The 19,234-nt window shown below is 44.9% G+C and overlaps 1 protein-coding gene across 2 annotated transcripts; it reads right to left on the bottom strand.

Moving 5' to 3' along the window:
• Window positions 1-1,723: 1,723 nt before the first annotated feature.
• LOC112571660 (mitotic apparatus protein p62-like) lies at window positions 1,724-18,967 on the bottom strand. Of its 2 annotated transcripts, none has more exons than XM_025250831.1 (10): window positions 18,839-18,967; window positions 18,366-18,475; window positions 17,930-18,052; window positions 17,529-17,625; window positions 16,740-16,918; window positions 16,505-16,552; window positions 16,110-16,153; window positions 11,671-11,692; window positions 6,404-6,448; window positions 1,724-1,917 (listed from the first exon to the last, which is right to left on the bottom strand). In XM_025250831.1, the coding sequence occupies exons 1-10, from the start codon at window positions 18,891-18,893 to the stop codon at window positions 1,879-1,881; spliced, it is 762 nt and encodes a 253-aa protein (XP_025106616.1). In that variant the 5' UTR covers window positions 18,894-18,967; the 3' UTR covers window positions 1,724-1,878. The 2 variants fall into 2 exon arrangements, with proteins under 2 accessions (XP_025106616.1, XP_025106625.1); XM_025250840.1 differs by having other exon boundaries at window positions 16,505-16,549.
• Between the last annotated feature and the right edge of the window lie 267 nt (window positions 18,968-19,234).

Raw genomic sequence — 19,234 nt, 5'->3', positions numbered from 1 at the left:
CCCAGCAGGCAGCGTTCAGTGTCATTAACTCCTGGGAACCAACCACGACTCTTGCCGTGACACCCGCGGTAAGCCTGTCTGTGTGGTCTCCACCCCGCGGTAGCCTATGTTTCAGGTGGCAGTTCATATAGATATTATGAAAATAACCAAAATAACACATTTTATTGGAAAGCGAGCGCAATGGGCTTCACCAATGAATACAACACAAACGACATTAAAATGGAATAATTAGGATATGAGAGTCTTGTGGACTGGAAGGACGTGTGTTGCCATTCCACTGTCCAAGATATGAGATTCCAACACGCGCCATATTTATGTAGATGTGAGATAAAACTTTTATTATTCTTACTGTTACAATATTGCTCATGTAGGGCTGACTTCTCAAGCTTGCCAACAAGAAGTTTGATTCTTGCCCATACAACATTTTTAGCATAATCAGGACCACCATGACTATGTTCCTTTCCACGTGAGTTATTTCCCTTTGGCTGGTAGGCTAAGGTAATCATCTCCCCTTGTTTCCGTGTTGTGCATGCACTCAAAAATTAAAAAGAAAGTCTTTTCATTGAGTTTCAGCGAATAAACTCAAGTGACCGTCAGCATTTTGCTGTTTCATGCGTCACTGGTCAAGATTTATTTATATCACAAGATATTATATCGCTAACCCTCGTGTTCTGAAATTTTTGGCAATGTGTCTTCATCACGTCTGTAGTCATCGCCCTTCACGTCGCGAGTCTTCTCGGTCTTTGCTGTACATCAGTGCCACGGCATTGTGGAATTTTTAAAGCTGACAAGTGATTGGTTGTCTTTCCTTTAGAGTTTTGTTGATGCTCAGTGATCAGACGGTATGTCAAGCACGCGGCACACACACACACGCACACAAACACCAACATCTGCCCCCTTGTCGTCGCAGTCGTTTGACGAGCGAGGCTACAACTAGTCACGTGACAGGACTCCATGGCTGGTGGTGGGTGAGGTAAGCAAAGGCGACATCTGTCGGTGCAGCAAGTGGGATGTAACAAGGAGACGTGTTTGGTCGTTCATTAAGAGGCACAGAGGCCTGCGTCATCAGGGCTGAGTAAATGTCACTAGCTTGTACTTCTTACCTGCCCGTCCTTTCACCCCGGCCTTCCTTTTTAGTGAGAGTTGCTTTGGGGTTTTTTTTTAATATGTAACTTTTTGTGGGTCTTTGCCAGTGGCCCCAAAGAGGTAAAAACACTTTAAAAAGAAAAAAAAAACATACAACACCTGAAAACCTAACTGGATTGTTACAAATCGTTAGGCAATTCTAGCCTTCTGAAATACTGTTATCAATTCCTTTCATCGCTACTAATCGTTTCTGGCCAGTTGACAAAATGGGTTTAAATTACTACATGGTTGGTGCATATTTTATCACGACTGTTGACTTCTGGGTAGCTTTGAGAAAAGCGGACTTCACCCTAAACGCACTGTTGGTGCTGCGTGAGTGCGAAGTTGATGGTACACGAGAAATAAAGGACACCCTATGGTCCCTTAGCAAACCCGGAGAAAAGTCCTGTCGATCGATCTTAAACCCTTAACTTTATTTGCTCCCCCCCCCCCAAAACCACAATGTGTTTTTGTACACCTCCATCATCCTGCGCTCCAGCGAACACAATGCTAGGAAGTCATTCAAGTTTGACCTTTAACCTCACCAAGTGAAATTCAATAGAAAAAGTCAAACGACCGCTTGAAACGTGAAGCAAAAAATATTTTTATTCAAAAGCAAAGTGAAAAGAAATTGAGACAGTAGAGAAAAAACCAAATATGAGTCAGTGATCTTGTCACTATAAATATCGTTTACATCGATGATATTGTCAACAGAGGTTAATGTCCTGCGCACTCGATATCAATATTGAAGGTCTACTTCTTGGCTGGTGGCTTCTTGGCTTTCTTGCCTGCCTGTAACATCCACAACGAAAAATACTGCAGATCATTTTAATGGCAGACACTGAAAGAAATGTGTGAACTCTCAAAGCATGGATTGCTAGTCTTGTTTTTTGTGTCATGCATACAAGAGTTTCAAGTGTGAGCAAGTGTGAGGATCAGCATTCGACAAATAATTTACAATTTACAAATATTTGTTTAACTTGAGCGGGGTCGAAGTGTTTACTTATGTACGACGAAAGATTTACAATCTAATCCAAATCGAAAATTAATTCTGTGACCTAGTTTAGTTCAAGATTTTGATTTTTACAGATATGTCCGTTTCACAAGAAACATCCGAGTTATCGCAGGCGAATTTCAGGACCAACAGGTTATTCAAGGTATACTGGAGACCTGTGGTCTTCAAGCCATGCAATCCCTTGAAGTCACCCACAATGCTGGCATGCCAATCTGGAAATCAGAACCGTGTCGTCTGTTGTACCCGTCTGACATACACGTCAGCTTGTTTCACACGGACATACCCAATCCTGGTAGTTGATTTGTTTTCCGCCGTACCAGCAACTAAGGCGACATCACACCGAATCAAATGAAATCTTTCGCTCGTTCGGCACCGACTGAAATTCCAGAGAAAGAAGCTCTGTTGTCTGTCCTGTGTCCTCAGGTAAGTGAGTTCCACGTGTCTGGTGATACCTGCCATGTAGTCCACACCTCCTCCCCACTCCTCCCTACCCTTAGTCTACCACCAGGTGCCAACACTGCTCACTCCTGCTCCTCCGCCTGAGCGCCCACGTGGGTTTCTGAGGTCACGTACGTCAGGAGTCGAACTCCTCGCTTTCATTGTGATTGCCAGACTGGTAACCAGAGCTGCAGTGGTTCACCAGGTGTCGTCTTTCTGTTCCTTATTCATCAAGCCACTTAACCCCTCCACAGCCCTCGATACGTGATATCCAGACTACGAGCTGGGGATCGTTGCACGCCCTTTCCAACAATAGTCAACGGGGACTTCCCTCCATTTGTTGAACTAATCGTCCAAGTGACCTTTCCGAACTCACCTGGGTCCTATCATGTGATCGCTCGCCACCACCCAACGACAAAAACTCCAACAATTTCGAACCAAGTTTTATCTCCTCCGTGCTATGTGATCGCTACTGGGTGATCTCAGTCAATGGTCATGATGACAGTTTTCTCTATCTCACAAATATTTGTCTCTCACTTTCCTAGTGTATGTGTCACTCACGCAACACACGCACTCTTCATGATACAACCGGGTGTTTAAATACGAATGTCTTTTGTCATAGATAAGCGGGGTTGTTGGCCAATCGTGTTCCTGTATGATGTTATGCTTGGCTGGAAAAATGATTGGATTCCATCTTGAGTAGGGCTGGGATACTAATTTGTTTGGGAGTAGGGTAGGGGATGACATGTATGGTCGGTCACCTCCCCTCTCATTCAGTAAAGAAGGCCTCTTGTATACAGGGTGTATTCTGTATGGAGCAATATTCTGATCGTGCGGAGTAACTCTTAGTCGGTCATTTGTCTGCCAAACATTATTGACTAAGTAGGATTCCAGCCGAAGCACGATGAAACACTATGGCATTCAACTTCACACCTTTGTGAAGACCACCGTGAGATTTGTTTCAAGTTCCTCTTCAGCTGCAAGTCCTGTAGTCGACTGTCCTCACATTCAGGTCAAATTGAGATAAAAGCCAAAGTCGCAATCTCAACATGTCGGTCGAGCTTGCGGCGGTCAACAGCCGACAGAAGGTCTCAGGAGAAGCAAGGTCGGCAATTCAACCACGAACTTGTATTACTGGACTGCAGGCAGACGATTTTTTACAGTTAACTACTAAAACGACGCATGCTACTACAGAGCTTCCGGTTTAATCACAGTCTTTGTTTAGGCTCGCCGAGACTAACAGCGGAGAAGTTCACAAGAGGCTAAGCGTTGGTCTCGGCAGACAGACAGCCGTCCACCTACACACGTCTGTGGTTCAAGCAGTGGAAGGAAGGAGAAAAGCAGACCCCTATATTTCTGATCTTTGTTCGCGACAGGGTGATCCTCCCCGTCGCCATCACACATAATTGCGAGATGGTTTTTCCCCAATTTTATTTTACATCCGGAACTTGCGCAGTTGAAACTGCAGAAGCAAGGAGGACTTGGAAGCCAGCTCAACTCGAATTCTCTCAGCACAGCCCCGCGAAGATTTCTCTCTCAGATTTCGTTAAATGGGACCAAACGCTGACTTGGTCACATCCGGGTTCACAACTGCAGAAGATGAGAAGCGCGATTCCACCTTTGCACCGGACGCCATGGAGAAGACCTAAGCCACTTCATCCACAGAGCAAAAGTCGAGCAGTAACTCGACCAAGCCACCAGCAGACTGACTCATTGTCAGTATTCCACTTTGTCAGCAACACTTTTTGAGCAAATGCCATTGGGGAGCGATCACTCAACATGTTTTAGAAAACTGTCTTACAACGAAGAAAGGTCAAGACACTCCATGTTTTGGTCAACAATAAATGTTTTTTAATAGCCATCACGGTTAACGATGGCCTCCCCCTGGCGTCTGTAGTTCTAATGAGTTCGTTGGCGACAAGACTGTTAAAACTTGTGTGAAATGGTCAGTAAAACTCTAGAATAATGCTTCTACTTTCAGTTACCGTTAAGGGCATTGTCAAAACTCTGAGAAGGGACAGACAGCATGCTACGACACCCTCCGTGGGGACAAAGGACCCACACCTTCTGAAGAAAGCAGGAAACTTCCTTAAAGGTAATGTCAGCGCAGACAGATGACTAACCTTCTCTAGAGGATTAACTAGTCTGTAGACAATACTCGTTTCTTTCCACTTTTTACTTTAACATTGCAACAGAAGAAAGATGTCATCGAGATTTTCTGGATTTTCCGATCTTTTTTGTCTTATAGTGAAGGATTTGTTAGTTCCTGTACAAACGGCAGAAAAAAAATATGAAAGCACACTATCCTATTTCAGGCAATCTAGGAAGTTGGGAAATGTGAAGGCTTAGAGGTTCATTACTCTTTTCCTCCAGTTTATTCGTGAAAAAACAACGATCAAGGTCTCGACCAGCACAGGCTGTCAGAAGCCGACGACGAAGACCTTGTAACTTGCTGAACAAAAGGGGAGTGATAGGGAAAGGGAAGAATCGAGGCCTGTTTTCACGGGTAACATTAATTGATACTCTCTGTTAGTCGCCGACCCTCGTTGTACACAATGAACAAAGGCACTTGTTCGCCAGGAAGGGAGAGCAAACAGGAGCGCAAACGCTGTTTTCTCGCCTTAAACATTCGCAAGAATCTGCGCCCCTCGCCAGCGCCAATTAGGAGGGACATCCGCTAGAGAGCCGCCGCCATGAATGAAGTGAGCGAGCAGGCCACACCAAACCCTACAAGACGCCAATCACAAAAACCAAACAAAAACTTATATGCCAAGTCAAACATTTATTCAGACTAAGCCTGCAATCGGAGCCACCAGAGGAAACAGGTCTACTATGCCAGGGGTCGTAGGTCACCTGTAGATATCGCTGTGTATCCCCCTGAAAAAAGTCGGCCATCGAGTAACTTGTGAAGCTTACTCATCACTTTTCTCCATATCCCTTGAGGACTAATCTAGAGACGAGTACAAAATGTGAAAACCGAAAAACCTTCGGTGTTTGACTCGCAAACCTATTGTAAAGGTTGTAATGGGAGCTGAACACTGGATACAAACCTTCCAATGGCGGTGGCTCGGGGCTGGCGGCCAGCCATGTGTCCCCAAATTGAGCTTCTGCAATGATGTGACACACGAGAAGACCTTTGGCTATTGTCAACAAGCACACATGGGGGGAAAATTAGCTTATATTGTCGCTGTTCGTTAGGAACAGTTTCTATTAGTGCACGTTGCTGTGTGTTCAACGTTCACTTGTGCAAAGTTCATGGATGACACCACTGAGAGGCATTTATGAACTGATGGCCTCCCGCGCTTGACACTAATCTCAGAAGACACAGCTCCTATCCTGCTTTAGTGTGCCAACACCTGCAATCCTGGGTCCCCCTCCCTACAGCTGTTTCACCATCCGGATATGACATCATATGGTCACATGACCTATTGCGTGAAGGATTCATTCCAACTGTAACAACGGTGTGTCCCGTCTGTTGTCCGTAGGCGGAGAGCTGATCTCAGAGGCTGTTTGCAGCCTCAGTCTCATCAGGTGTGTGTCCACGTGATCACTACGTTGTCACCACGCGCGCACGACAGCACGTGCTGCTATTTACCTGTTGTCTCAGGAAACGGCTCACGAGCATTCACACCAATGCAGTTTTTTGTCGTTGAGAATGTGGTGCAGACAAGAAATGTATCCCAGACCCCACACCCCACACCCCACACCTTTGTTTGGGTCCTCATCATATGAACACAATAGGCTTATTTCGTTACAGTGATGAACAAGTATCGTAGGAAAGATTTCACGCACACAAACACACAACATAAAGCTTTCAGGATTTACCTTCGAAGTTGTTGCGGATCCTTTCTCTTTCTTTGACTGTCCCGCCTGAAAGAAAGATTTGAATTTTTGAGAAATTTCTGCCTTAAACTGAGTGATGACAGTGAATATTTCTATGTTCGTTTGTTAATATTTCCGTAAACTAAAATCATGGTAGCTGTTAATTTATGTTTACAAAACTATGCATGCACACAGGACACATCTGCTCACACGTGCGTACCACACTGGGTCGGAGAGTGTTACACATCTCTTACATGCTTTTCGTACAGAATTTGATTTTTCTTATTTTTGTTCATCTGTCATTATACGTAAGTCTCTTGGAGTATCACCTTTAACCCACGAAGAAAAAAAACAACAACAACCAGCCATCGTCTCAAAAACTTGAATCGGACGCAATCGGACCACATAAATAAACAATCGAGGAAAGTTAGAACACTCCTATCTTGTGTATAATTAAAATTCATTTTATTTTGTATTTGTTGTTTATCAACAAACAGTCCACATGGTGACAGTCTTTCCTCGGAGAGCTCAGCAACGTGTTTGAAATTGTTGGGAACAAACGTGTGCACCCCCCTGCACTTTCCCGACATACCGACAGCGCATGTGCGGAACTGAAACCTCAGGGCGAGTAACTGTTTAGGGTCAACTTGCTTTCTCGGCTTTCAGGTGGGTTAGCAAGGATACAGAGACAAACCACCCTGAGTTCTGCCTCCCATTACACGAAACATGTCCTCACTGCTCCCCTCGTCAACTGGATCCACCACAGAAGGTCAGGTTTCAAAGACTTGACCCCGAGAAGACAAACCAACCTGTCTGATGCAGTTATCGTGTGACATGTCAGGTAGTGCACGCGCGCTTGCGTGCTCAGTCGATTCACACACCTGCAAGCTCGCTATGGACATTATCAAAAGCATGAACACGAAGGTAGACAGGTCGGACCTCGACTCCGGAAGTGTTTAGGCGCAGATGCCGTGACTATCACGCATGCGCCGACTAAAGGAAGTGAGCGAGCCATGCCGTTAACTTTGTTTTCCCGTGGCTTTGGCCGCACAATGGCTGTGTGTGGTTACAGAAATGAGTTTTTCTCGCCGCCAGATGTCGCACAAAGCAGCCGAAGGCGACCAGCAGTTGGTTCTGACTATCGTCAAGGGAGTTAAGGCCGCTAAGCTCGCGACTTGATTCCCGGACATGAAGCACCCGGCGCTAGTGGCCACAAGCAGGACGGCCTCAAAGTCCACCAAATCCCAGATCGTATTTCCAGCGGCCAAGAAACCGTGCATCATGGGAAGGGGAACACATGCCGATGTCATCACACCTTGCTGTGTTAAGTGTCGTGATACGAGCCACGGAACGGTCAGTTGGAAACCGGATGTCAACTTGGCGGCTGGCTGCTTGTTAATGGGAGGATGCTTGCTAATGATTACTTGTCAAACACAAAAAACCACGAAAGGTCTGCTCTACGACAGAGGATGGAGCAGGAGGACATTGACCCCTCGTGCATATTCTAACTTTACTGATAGCGAGTCTTTGACCTCCTCTCACTAACGCCTCTGTGCGATGTTCCTACCTTTACTATTTCATCGATGACACCTCTAATGCTCACCTGTCCTACCTTCCCCACTTCCTCAACACCTACTGCCTCAAGCTGTCCACCTGTGAACGACAGAGTTCCAGCTCTGCCATTGGTTGTAGCCTTGACAACGCACCATGCAAGTTCCTGACCACCGTTTTAAACATCTTTCCTGCCTATTCTGGTGTTTCCCAAAATGGGTTATCGTCCTGCTGGGGTTAAAGGTAGCAAGAACGGTTTTATCCAAGTTGGTGTAATGAGTACAAAACACCATTTTCATGATTTTGTCAAGTGCGAGTCCGCCTACTACGTACTCAGCGCCTCGCACCGGGACCACCAGAGTTCCAGCACCGACTTTACTGATGTTCTGTGGATGAACACCTGCAACAGCAGGGCGTGTCCTATCGCCATGTTCACAACCACGTGATGCCACGTACGACTAGCGGCAGAGGGCGAGATAACGCGGGATTTATGCCGGTGATCACAACAAGGCGACTCCTCGCGCTGACCCTTGGCACTGCGCGTGCGTGGAGGACGAGTTTTCCTCCCCTTATCGACTTGAGGGTGCCGGTAGCACCGACTGTGAGCTCTAAACTGTTTTATCGCGATTTTCACACAAGGATTCATCTAGTTGTGGGACACTTTATTGCTGCAAGAACAAATTAGGTACGAGTTACTGTATCGCTTTTTCTGTCTGAGAACAAACGATTTCAGTTTAATGGGACACCGACACCGCCATTTACTCTCTAAAAACCACTTTATTAGGATTGTTAACAGTAGACTGCGGCCCTATGCTCGTCGAGGAGTAACAAGAAATAAACGAAAGAGTAGACTGCAGGGTGGGGCCCGTCCACCATGTCCCAAACACATGACCATGACTAAGAGCCAGCAATGTCCACAGCTGCACACCGAGTTCTTGGGGAGGAAGATGCTCCCACAAGCTGCGGAAAGTATCGGACATGCTCTCTCTTCCTCCCTGTCTATCGTCACACTCATTGCACACTCCCAACTCCATTCATAGCCACATTCTCTTCTTATTCTTACAAAACCAGCGAATGGTGATGCCGTGTGTCTTGCTTGTAAAAGTTTTCATTTCTTCAAAGTTTTCGGCGCCAACGGACAGCATTGAACACTTCGTAAGTCACTGCCGGTGAGGAGTTAATGGTGGTAATGTATCTACTACAGCGGATCCACACCTAGGTACTATCCTCCCCAGCTTCAAGTGCGCTTTGTGCATAAATATTACAAATACAATGATAATCTGATGCACCATACTTTGCGCTATCAACACGGTGTCAAACGAAAGCAATGAGAATTCATACAAATAGTTTTTCCAACCTTGGTCAATATTTCATGTCTCGCTCTTTACTCGCTTGGGGAACAAATTAAGTCATGCGAAGAAATACAACGAAGAACGCAAAAAACTAAACTTTCTAAGAAGAAAGATAAAAGACACATGAGAAAGGGGGGAATGGTGGTGAAGAATGGACGAATAAATGAAAATTAAAAGCGGTATCATCCAGCACCCGGTTCTTCCTACGTAACTCGCGTCACAAAACTGGGTAGGGGAGGGTGACCGGAGGGGTATGTGCACCACCCGCACATGTCTACCCACCTAGCTTCTACTCCCAGCTCTATTCTTCACGAAAGCTGGCAGATTATCGGGGCTTAACCCAAGCAGATCCTTCAGTCCCATCTGACAAAGTTTCCCGATGGCTAGTAGTTGTGTATCGTGATGCACTTCCTGGGCCGGCCAATGGAGCAGCCAGCCAAGCGAGTCCTGGTGTTTGTCACTGGAACCCAAGCTTCATTGTCGAAGGAAGGACCGCGTCTGGTGACGGGAAGCAGGCTCCAGCCCCCTTTGTGAGCAGATTAACTGAGCTGTGCGAAAAATATCTCGACAATACGCATCTTGCATTTAACGCAAGCCCCCGGTCTTACCGACACTATACATTACTTTTCTCTCTTTTCTGTGGCCAGCGGCAATAAGGGATTAAACTGAGCACCGGAAGTAGAATCGAGCCCCACCCATTCTCATTCCTTTGAACGGCGGGAAAAGACCAGAGACCACGAATGAAGATAAGGGACAAGTTTGTGGGTCTGCCATTATCAGTCAGGATCCACAGCAAAGCTGCAAAATGATATTGTAAGACCCCATCATTGACTGCAAGTTAGAAGCAAGGTTAACCCACCCAAGCTCTTACCCATTACCAAGCCAGGAAGCGTGTACCTAAAGCAGCCTAGAAACTTTTAAGGTGGAGACTATCTACAGATTGCTTATACCCGAAGCCACCACAGATAAACCACCATCCAATTAAAGGACTACCTGCGAGGAGTTTTTAAACGACTGGTGTTCAGCTAACTTGTAATCTTTCTCGCTGATCAAATATCTCCAAGCATGTAGAGCTGAAGAAATCTGTGACAAATGATCACGAATGTCTCTTGATAAACATAAAACCAGGTTGCCACCCGATGTCACACCATGCACGTGCAGCCTGCACTCATGACATCACAGTCTTTATGTGGGCGTGCGGTGGCTCGCGTGCTGCCATCTCGACAATGTCACGTGGTTATTCATTCAGATTTGGGGAGTTAACGAGGTAGACGCTATTTAGAATAATGGAGAGACAAGCTAGAAATTGTTTGAGTACTTAAAGAAACACCCATCCTAACAGGGCCAACGATTGCGAATCTTAAAGTTTTAGCTAAGGACAGAGGTAGTGACCGTTCTGTCGTTGGGTGGGTTAGCTGGACCAACGCGGGTATCGCACCTCGGCACTCCCGATTCAATTGTTTTAATCACTCGGCTACTCGCTTCTAGTTTGTTGTGGACTCGCGTGCCAAAAGGTTTTAATGAAAATATTGACAAATGTTTATTTAGTCACCTCGCTTCTCCTGATTGTTGCGAAGGAAATTGCGAAGGACGCGCCGTGGGTTCACAAGACTACCTGGCCGCCCACCTGCTCTTTGCTTACGAAAGGCTTACCGGTGGTTATCACTCCACCATTTTACAGCTTTTTTTATTCTCCATCATCTCCCCTCATCACCCTTGCCCCATCCGTTCACCCGACTCCACGACTTCGCGGGACACTTTCAGAATGAAGGTGAGACTGGTGAGGGAACATTAAAATGTTTTAAGTGCCATCTTGTGACATTTTACACTTCAGCCAAACGACTTTCACAGGTCTGACAGTCATTGTGCCAAGTCCACACCAGACAAAGCAAGGGACACTTGAGACGAATGCTACTCGATAGGGACGATCAGAATCAAAGGAGGGCCTCCTCCATTATCAGTAACCAAAGCTGTTACAGACAAAATATTAAAACTTGTCTACATTTATTTCAAACACAAGCTTAGAGGACCAATTCTTTTCCCTAAAAAATCTGCGGAGGGAAATGAAAGCAAGCCCAGGAAACCATCACAAAAAGCCGGGGTCTAGTGTTGTGACCTTTAGGTCTCACTGTAAAGGTGTGCAAATACTGTGATAGAAAGATATGTTTGTGGACAAATAAATACCTGCATTTGATACATGGGCATGTGTGCACATCCTTCACGCTCCCTCTTCTCTTCCTTCCATTCTCTCTACAACCTATTGCCATGCCATCAAACTTTAGCTCTTGAAATCATGTAAACCTACAAGTTGATCACTGTACACTAAATAATGATCACTGTACTAGACGACAGTTGAAAACTACTCACCTTTCCTTTCTTCTTCCTCGCCCTGTAACAAACAAAAATATTATTATATAAATATTTGTAATAAAACCCTCAAGTTATATATTTGCTCCTCGGCAAGTATCAGGGCATGTCTAAGCAACATCAAGTTCAGTTTTAATGTTGTGGACACATTTTTGCTTTCATTTTACTTGTCAGTACTTAACATATAAAGAGAAGAAATCCGAACAAAAGACCCCAAGCGACGGGTACATCACTTGGGTAGCTGTGTAGAACTCGGGTAGTGTTTAGGACATCAGTAAACAGTTGATTACACTTGTCATCCTCAACAGGATAAGGAGTTAGCTGCTGAAAGCTTCCAGGTCTTTCTATGTGTTTATACTACTTTTGGCTTAAGTTCGTCCTGTTGATGTTGTCTTGAGTCATTAGTGATTAATTAGTGAGCTGCACGTGCTTGAGGCATAGAGCAGTACAATAAACACAGCAGTACAACAAATTAATACAGCAGTACAAATTCAAGACAACAAATTCAAACGGGTGGGAAAGAGAGAAGCCCGTGGGAACAGTAGGGGAGACCATCAGGTGCTGGGAGGTACCCACGAGAAGGGGAGCCAGCCAGACATGATAATATTGCTGACTCTGTGGAGGACGATGGAGTAAAGGTTACAGCTGGACAGACTCTGTCACCGACAAGTTTCACCGTGCGCGTGGGTGTGTCACCAACATCTGTGGACTTTTCTACGAATTGTTTACAGCAACATCCGAGATAAGACCCGCCAGACACTGACAAACACACTGCTGAACTACATTTCCCCACCCGCCTCCCAAACTTCACCTTGTCTCAAATGTCGGCCTGTTGAGTTGAGGCTCACCTGCTGAAATCTTTTGAAAGACTCGGGGTGCGATGACTCCGGTAAGAAAAGCATTACGTCAGCATTTGACACCAGCAGGCGCAGGTAAGCAAGTGTCTGTCGACTGCCACCTGAGTGTTTGTTTACAGGGCGACATTTGGCCATCTGTGAACGCCAGCAACTGGCCTTGAGCGAGTCCGAGTGTACTTCAGTGTTTTGAAAGGCGTTCTCCAAAGTTTGTTCTCTTCCTACTCATTTCAGCTTAATGAAATACTTGACGGAGCCGGCGATGACAACACTCCCCTTCCAGCTTGCAATAAGCTTGGGTGAGCAGATCAGCTTGCTAAAAGCTCGACTAGTCCTCGTCACAAGGTTCGCTGTCTGTGTTCTGTCTACCCCACAGAGAACTTGTGTTGATCGAGGGAAAAAACTCTCCAGGATATGGGCAGAGAATGAACCATTGTCACACCTTCAGGTTACCGTCTGACTGCGCGTTCATCGTCTTCAAGGACCAAACATATTCTCGGCTTGTCAGTAGTGTTGTGCAAGTGTGTTTGGGCAAGTGTCTGTAATAGTGGAACAGACATTGTGTATGTGAAGGATGTGTTGAGAATGTGTTTATGTGTAGACGTGTGTAAGTGAAAATAAATACATTCTTATCACCATCACTATCCACTACAGGTGTGGACAAGGTTGTATTTTTTCTTGCCTTATCTCGCCATCTGACTTCCGCTTATTCACGCGCTAAAGTTCTTACCTACCAACAGGTGTACTGTAACCGGGTATACAGACGGCGGTGTTCACATCAAAGTTATCACGAACTTTGTATCGGAGGAGAATGTTTGGCGAGATAAAACTTTGGACTCTCCGGAGCTATTATACGCATTTCATAGTCAAGTAGATGATCTTGTAGACTGCAAGAGCTAAATTTCGAGTCGCTTATATCTATATCTCAGTGCACGATAGTTCCCCAAATCCACCATCTCCTCCTTTCAGTTCTCGAGATAAAAGTCATCATCATGCTTATAAAAGGTCAAATCCACAGACATTACATAAGTTGAGGTTGTCAATGCCTCAGCCAATGGGAGAACTGGGATTAAAGGTTAATTGAGGATGTCTATGTACAATCATGACATCAGGCAATTCTCTAGACATCGTGTATACTATCTCGGAAGCGAAAGAGGCGTTGCTTTCCCAGGTTTGGGAGACAGTACTTTGCTCCGAGTTCGACTAAGTCATTGGAAAACACGTTTGCACCCGAGTAGACATTGAAAGGGTAAGCTCGAGAATTCTGACAAATACACGTGGACTGATTCACAATTCCTCCCTTGTTTCTGAAGGCCACAAAAGCACGAGATCTTCCAAGTAAATGCTAACGAGGCTAATGGGGGAGTCTACCTGTCTAACGTGTGGGGGAAATAAGTCTTGTCCTCTTTACAAAATCCAGGTGAAGACTGCAATGTCCAAAAGCTGACATCTCGAGAACGAAATAGTTTTCTTCGCTAGCACTGGTAGAATATCAATGAATCGGATGTTAAATAATTTGACTGTCGGGGTAGCCTGTACACGTGGAGCGAGCGGCTGGTGACAACTTGACATACTGTGAGGACGTCCCGGTCTCCATGGCGACGCTAGAGCGCTGTTAAAAGGGAGGTCTAAACACCCGAATGTTGGAGGGTTGCTGTTGGCGGGGTGCGTGGCCTCGCTAGTTGACAGGTGACGGAGACTTGTGTCCACGACCTTACGGCGTGCACTGCGCATGCACTTGTCCAACTTTGCACCTTTCGTTTTTCACCCGATCACTTGATGTCTTTACTTAAGCTGCCTGGGGTAGGGACCGATCAGCAGGGTTTAGCTGAAGGAATTATCAAAGTTGAAGGCGGGTGGACAGGAGGTGTGCGTGCGAGCGGGGAGTTAGCTTGCAGGCTGCTGATGTGTGCACGCATTTGCACGCGCATTTACCACCAACAGGCCTGACTAACTGTGCCTAATGGCACCAAGTGTGGGATGCAGCAGAAAACATCGAGCTTCAACATCTTTAGAGTAGACTTCTATGAGCGGATACAGTCGTTAGAGCGCTGCATCCGGACTGAGAGGGGAGCGGGTTCGATACCCGTGTAGCGCAGCGCTGCTTCCCCAGTCGGCCCAGCTGGCGAGAATGGGTACCTGACTAACGAGGGTTGGAGGAGATGAAGGTAAGGCACGACAGAGATGGGTCTCTAACACCTCACTCCTTAACGAACTTAGAAATGGTCACGGGCCGACCTTTACTTTCATGAACAGATTATGGCGATTTATTTTATTATTTCTGGGGATGGGGGGCGAGAGGCTGATGTAATAACCCGTTTCATTCAAACTATGATATTGTTTCTTGTAATACGACCTGAAATAATTCTCGGCAGCCCGGGTGACCGATCACAAAACAAAAGCCTACTGTTCTGATGGACTTTCTAAGAAGTTGTGGTCCTTGTGTCGCTGATATAATTCTTCGATTGCAGGCGAGCGTTCTGAGCACTTCATGAACCTATACTCATGAACTCATGAGTTACGGCCTCATTATCTGCAGTCTAGGTGTTTGTCGATTTTCAAGATGAACTTCAAATATTCAAATATGAAATATGATACAGGAAGGTTGGCGACACACGCAGCTGCCATTGGTCAAGAAAATGCAGAGTGAAGTTGATTGTTTTAGCCCTCCTGGATTGAGTAAATGTTCTCTAACATCTCCGCTCAGGAAAGAAAATTTCTAGTCTATACTAGTGAGCCCATGTCCAGTCAGTCAGCAAGCCTGCTTTTAGGACTTCTCGGCAAATGAGGTTTCGACCTCTTAACAAAACCTTTGGAAAAAAGCCTACATTTAAAAGTTTGAAAATCGTGAAAGAAACGAGTTTTCCCTCTCCGTTTGAAAATTACTGTCTTTAACTAAAAATCATTTGAAAATGGCGATCGTGAAACATTAGTACAAGAAATAGAAGAACATGTGTATGAGACGACCATTGTCGAGTAGGCCATGCCACTTCAGGACTGGCCCCCGGGTGGCACCAGCCAATTAAAGACTCCTCATATTTTACGCCGAGTTTGGCACCTTCAAGGTCCTGGCGGAGAGCGGGTGTATCTGGCAGTCAGCTGTGACAAATGGAAGGGAAACACTTTACAGTGATAAATCTGTTTGCCGTTACTTCACGTTGGCTGGCCGGCTGTAATGTAGCGGAGCTGTGTGCAGGCTGGGCGGGTGGACTGGGGTGGAGACCTAACGGAGGGAAGGGGTGCTGCGCCTTACTGGTCTTTGGATTATTGCGTCAGTATTCACGCCGGTGTTACGGGCAGCAATACAAGCAACAGCACCAGTAATAATCGTAGTGTCATCGCCATCATCATCTCTGAGAAACAGTTCTCCTCGTCTCTAAGTTTGGGTGTTGATTGCCCAGTTGCTGATTGTCTCTGCGACCGTTTGTGTGACAAAGTCCACGCACTTACTGTTCACACTGTTCACACCGCGACTAAGGCCGCCTGCATGTTCATGCCATTAGGAATGTTAATATAAATGAGACTGTTGGTGCCTCAATGCCGTACAGAAATGTTCATGCAATGAATAAGACCACAAATACTCACGAGGACAGATCGAAATGGTCATCCCACTCAGAATCCTCGCTGTCCTGCACACAATATCGAGTGTTGTCAGAGGCCAGTTGCACGACATGGTTCTAATTTTAAACACTTTTACACCTTACACTTATTCGAATAATCAGTTGTATAAAAACACAAAACACAACATAATTTCAAAACTTTTAAAACTAAAATTGTTTTGAAATAAAACTGCCGCGCTTTCGTTCCCATCAGCACGATTTTTCGCATGCGCTTCAACTTATTGAAATGGTATAGGAGCAATTATTGAAATTAATCTTTCTAAATAAGTTTTTTTTTAAGAATAGTTTTACGTTTGAGAACCATTTTTGTACAACGAGACAGCGAAGACACAAAACATGGGAGTAGAAACAATAACTGACCTCGTCCTCTTCACTGTCTGAATCCTTGGGCTCCATCTTGCTTTTCTGCTGACAACCGAACCAAATTCATTTATTAATAATTATGCGTGATTAGCTTTTCATACAGCAACTGTGAACACATCGTCTAAGTAATGCCGAATTCCAAGCCAGTTCCAGCCTAGAAAGTCATTCGAACAGAACACATCAATAAATGGTAAGTGCATTCCAGTTTTGAAAGAAAACAAAAACTATTCACCTTAGGTTTTGAAACTTTGGTGTGGGGGCTGCTGCTGCCGCTGCCTCGTCTCTTTTTGGATTTGCTCTTCAATTTCGACACGCCTTCTTCATCGTCGTCATCATCGTGTTCTTCGGAAATCTCCGTTACCTCGTCACCGTTGAAGGAGTCATCTTGAGAGAAGTCTTCCTTTGGTACCTCTGGAAAACGAAAGGGAATTTATCAAGCATCTCTATCACAGCTTCTTTGCCTCGCTTTAAAACTTTTGTTGGAGCAAACCACGGAGCACATGTAGGTTCCTCCAGCAACAAAGACCAAGGTCTGGTTGCCACGGATGCCCCTCGACACCAAGGTGCACTGACCTGTGGATGCTTTGTATAAGACTGTCAGTCTTATCTCCAGACCTTGTTCCAAGTACGATATATTAAAGAAACAAAAATTAAAAAGTAAGCTAACGAGAACAACAAACCTGTTTGTTGCACTTCTTGCTTATATAACCTAGCCAAAACAACAAATAACATAAAGCATTATCTGTACTTCTAGAAAAAAGAATTCTCTTCCTTGTGAGTAAAGATTCTATTCGATGTTGCTGGGGTTCCTGTGCACTTGTGGTCGTCAGTTTTCATTCAATATGTGTGGGTTAATATACTGGATTATCTTAATGATCGATGATCCAACCAATTAACATCCGAAATTGCTTGTTCAGTGAGCCCCAACAGCTGCTTCTTTAATTCCCTCAAGATGGTAGTGAGTTCATATCACCAAGTGTCTAATAAAGTAGAAATTACAAGTTTTTGTATATTTTCTCACCCACTAAATGGTGACCTGACAAGTAGACTGGGCCTGACCCTTCAGTCAGTCGGAACACTGTTTTGAACTTGCCAGAGAAACTCATGTCAAGGGCAACCTAGAGAACAAAGAGAGAAATTAAATATTTATTCTAATTAATTTTGAAGTTTATTGTGCAATGTTAGATTGACATTTAAAAAAAGTAGGTAACTCAACAGCTGAGTGCAACTTTTCTAACCCCGACTTCCACACATCCAAACCAAAAGAAATAAAATGTGAAAAGCTGGAAGACAGCACATTGACCTAAAACTGATTGATGCTTGAACAGATGTAAAGGACGAATAGCAGAGGTAGAAATATACTTTCACAGGTGAGATAAGTCTAAAACTAATGTCATGGCGACAAGGAATGTCTTCACCGACCGTGTTGTTGACGCCAGCAACCATGTTGACCAGTGGTTGCTTGACCGTGATGTTGTTGTAGTTGACCGCCTCCACCTGTACAATGTTCTCTTCCTTACTAACAGCTGCCTTGCCCAGTGTCACCTGTCAACAAATGTCATGTCAGGGCTGTTATGCTAGCCTTTTGCTCGCCCAGTTTCTTTTAAACTCAATCAAAATTGAAATTAATATCTTTTTGTCCAATATTTCGAGACATATCTACTTCATGTTAATTAGGAAATGAACAGCGTTGCTGAAACATGTTTAACCATCAGCTTTGTTGCTAAATGTTTCACATGCATTTTTATTGTACATGCCGACTAACGGGTGGCACGATGTTGAGAAACAACAGGTGCCTTATATGTTTGAATGGAGAAATCGCAGAAACGAGATTTGTGGAAAACAACTTATCACAAACCACTTTCAAGAAGAGTGTATGAATAGCAAAATCGTCGTCGTCTTCATCTTCGCTTATGTCGCCTTTCATGTCCCATATGAGCTCAGGCTTATCCCGAGTTAGTTCTCCACCTGCAGACCACAAAGCAGAATTCATTCCAAGTTCGTTGGTGTAAACTGAACTTTACCCGTGAACCTGATTAACTGCTTTGTAACCGAGGGTTAGTGTAAGTATCACTGTATGTACACTACAACAGCAAAGGTAACACTGCATAACTAAATCCTATCGGTTAAAGTTTATCTACAAAACTAAACGACTGAAGGGTTCGATGTTTTACAAGATCAATGCATTGACTTCTTTGAGTTAACAGTTCTCTTCAAGCCTCACTACACACTTCATATGTCGCATATCAATATTTGAATTAAAAACAAGATGCTACAGGTGAGAAGAAGACAGAAAAAAACCATACTTAATAAGAAGACAGTGAAACTCACCCCAGAAGTACTCGACACTGTCGCTGCGGTCTAACATGGAAGCATCAAGAGACATGTCGGAGGTAGGTGGGAGTCAGCAGCCACTACTGTCGGTGTATCCTCCGTAGGTGTATCCTCGGTAGGTGCTATCCTCTGTAAGTGTCACTGGATTGCCACTTGGTCTTCAGCCTCTAAGTGATGTTCACCTGTCATTCACGTGCGTTTCGTGTTTCTGTCTCAAGTTTCCACCTCACGGGATTCATACACTACTGTCATCAGCACCGACTACTGTCATGAGCTCTGACGGCAAAAGTAAAATCTTGAATTTGTGGAGGTGGGTTAGGTGCATGTGTACGTGTGTTTGCACGTGCGTGTGCATTTCCATACATATGTTTGTGCATGTGTGCAACTGCATAT

Source organism: Pomacea canaliculata, linkage group LG1 (assembly GCF_003073045.1).
Source record: "Pomacea canaliculata isolate SZHN2017 linkage group LG1, ASM307304v1, whole genome shotgun sequence".
NCBI lineage: Eukaryota > Metazoa > Mollusca > Gastropoda > Architaenioglossa > Ampullariidae > Pomacea > Pomacea canaliculata.
Note: the sequence above shows the minus strand (reverse complement) of the source record. Positions and strands in the feature narration are given on the sequence as shown.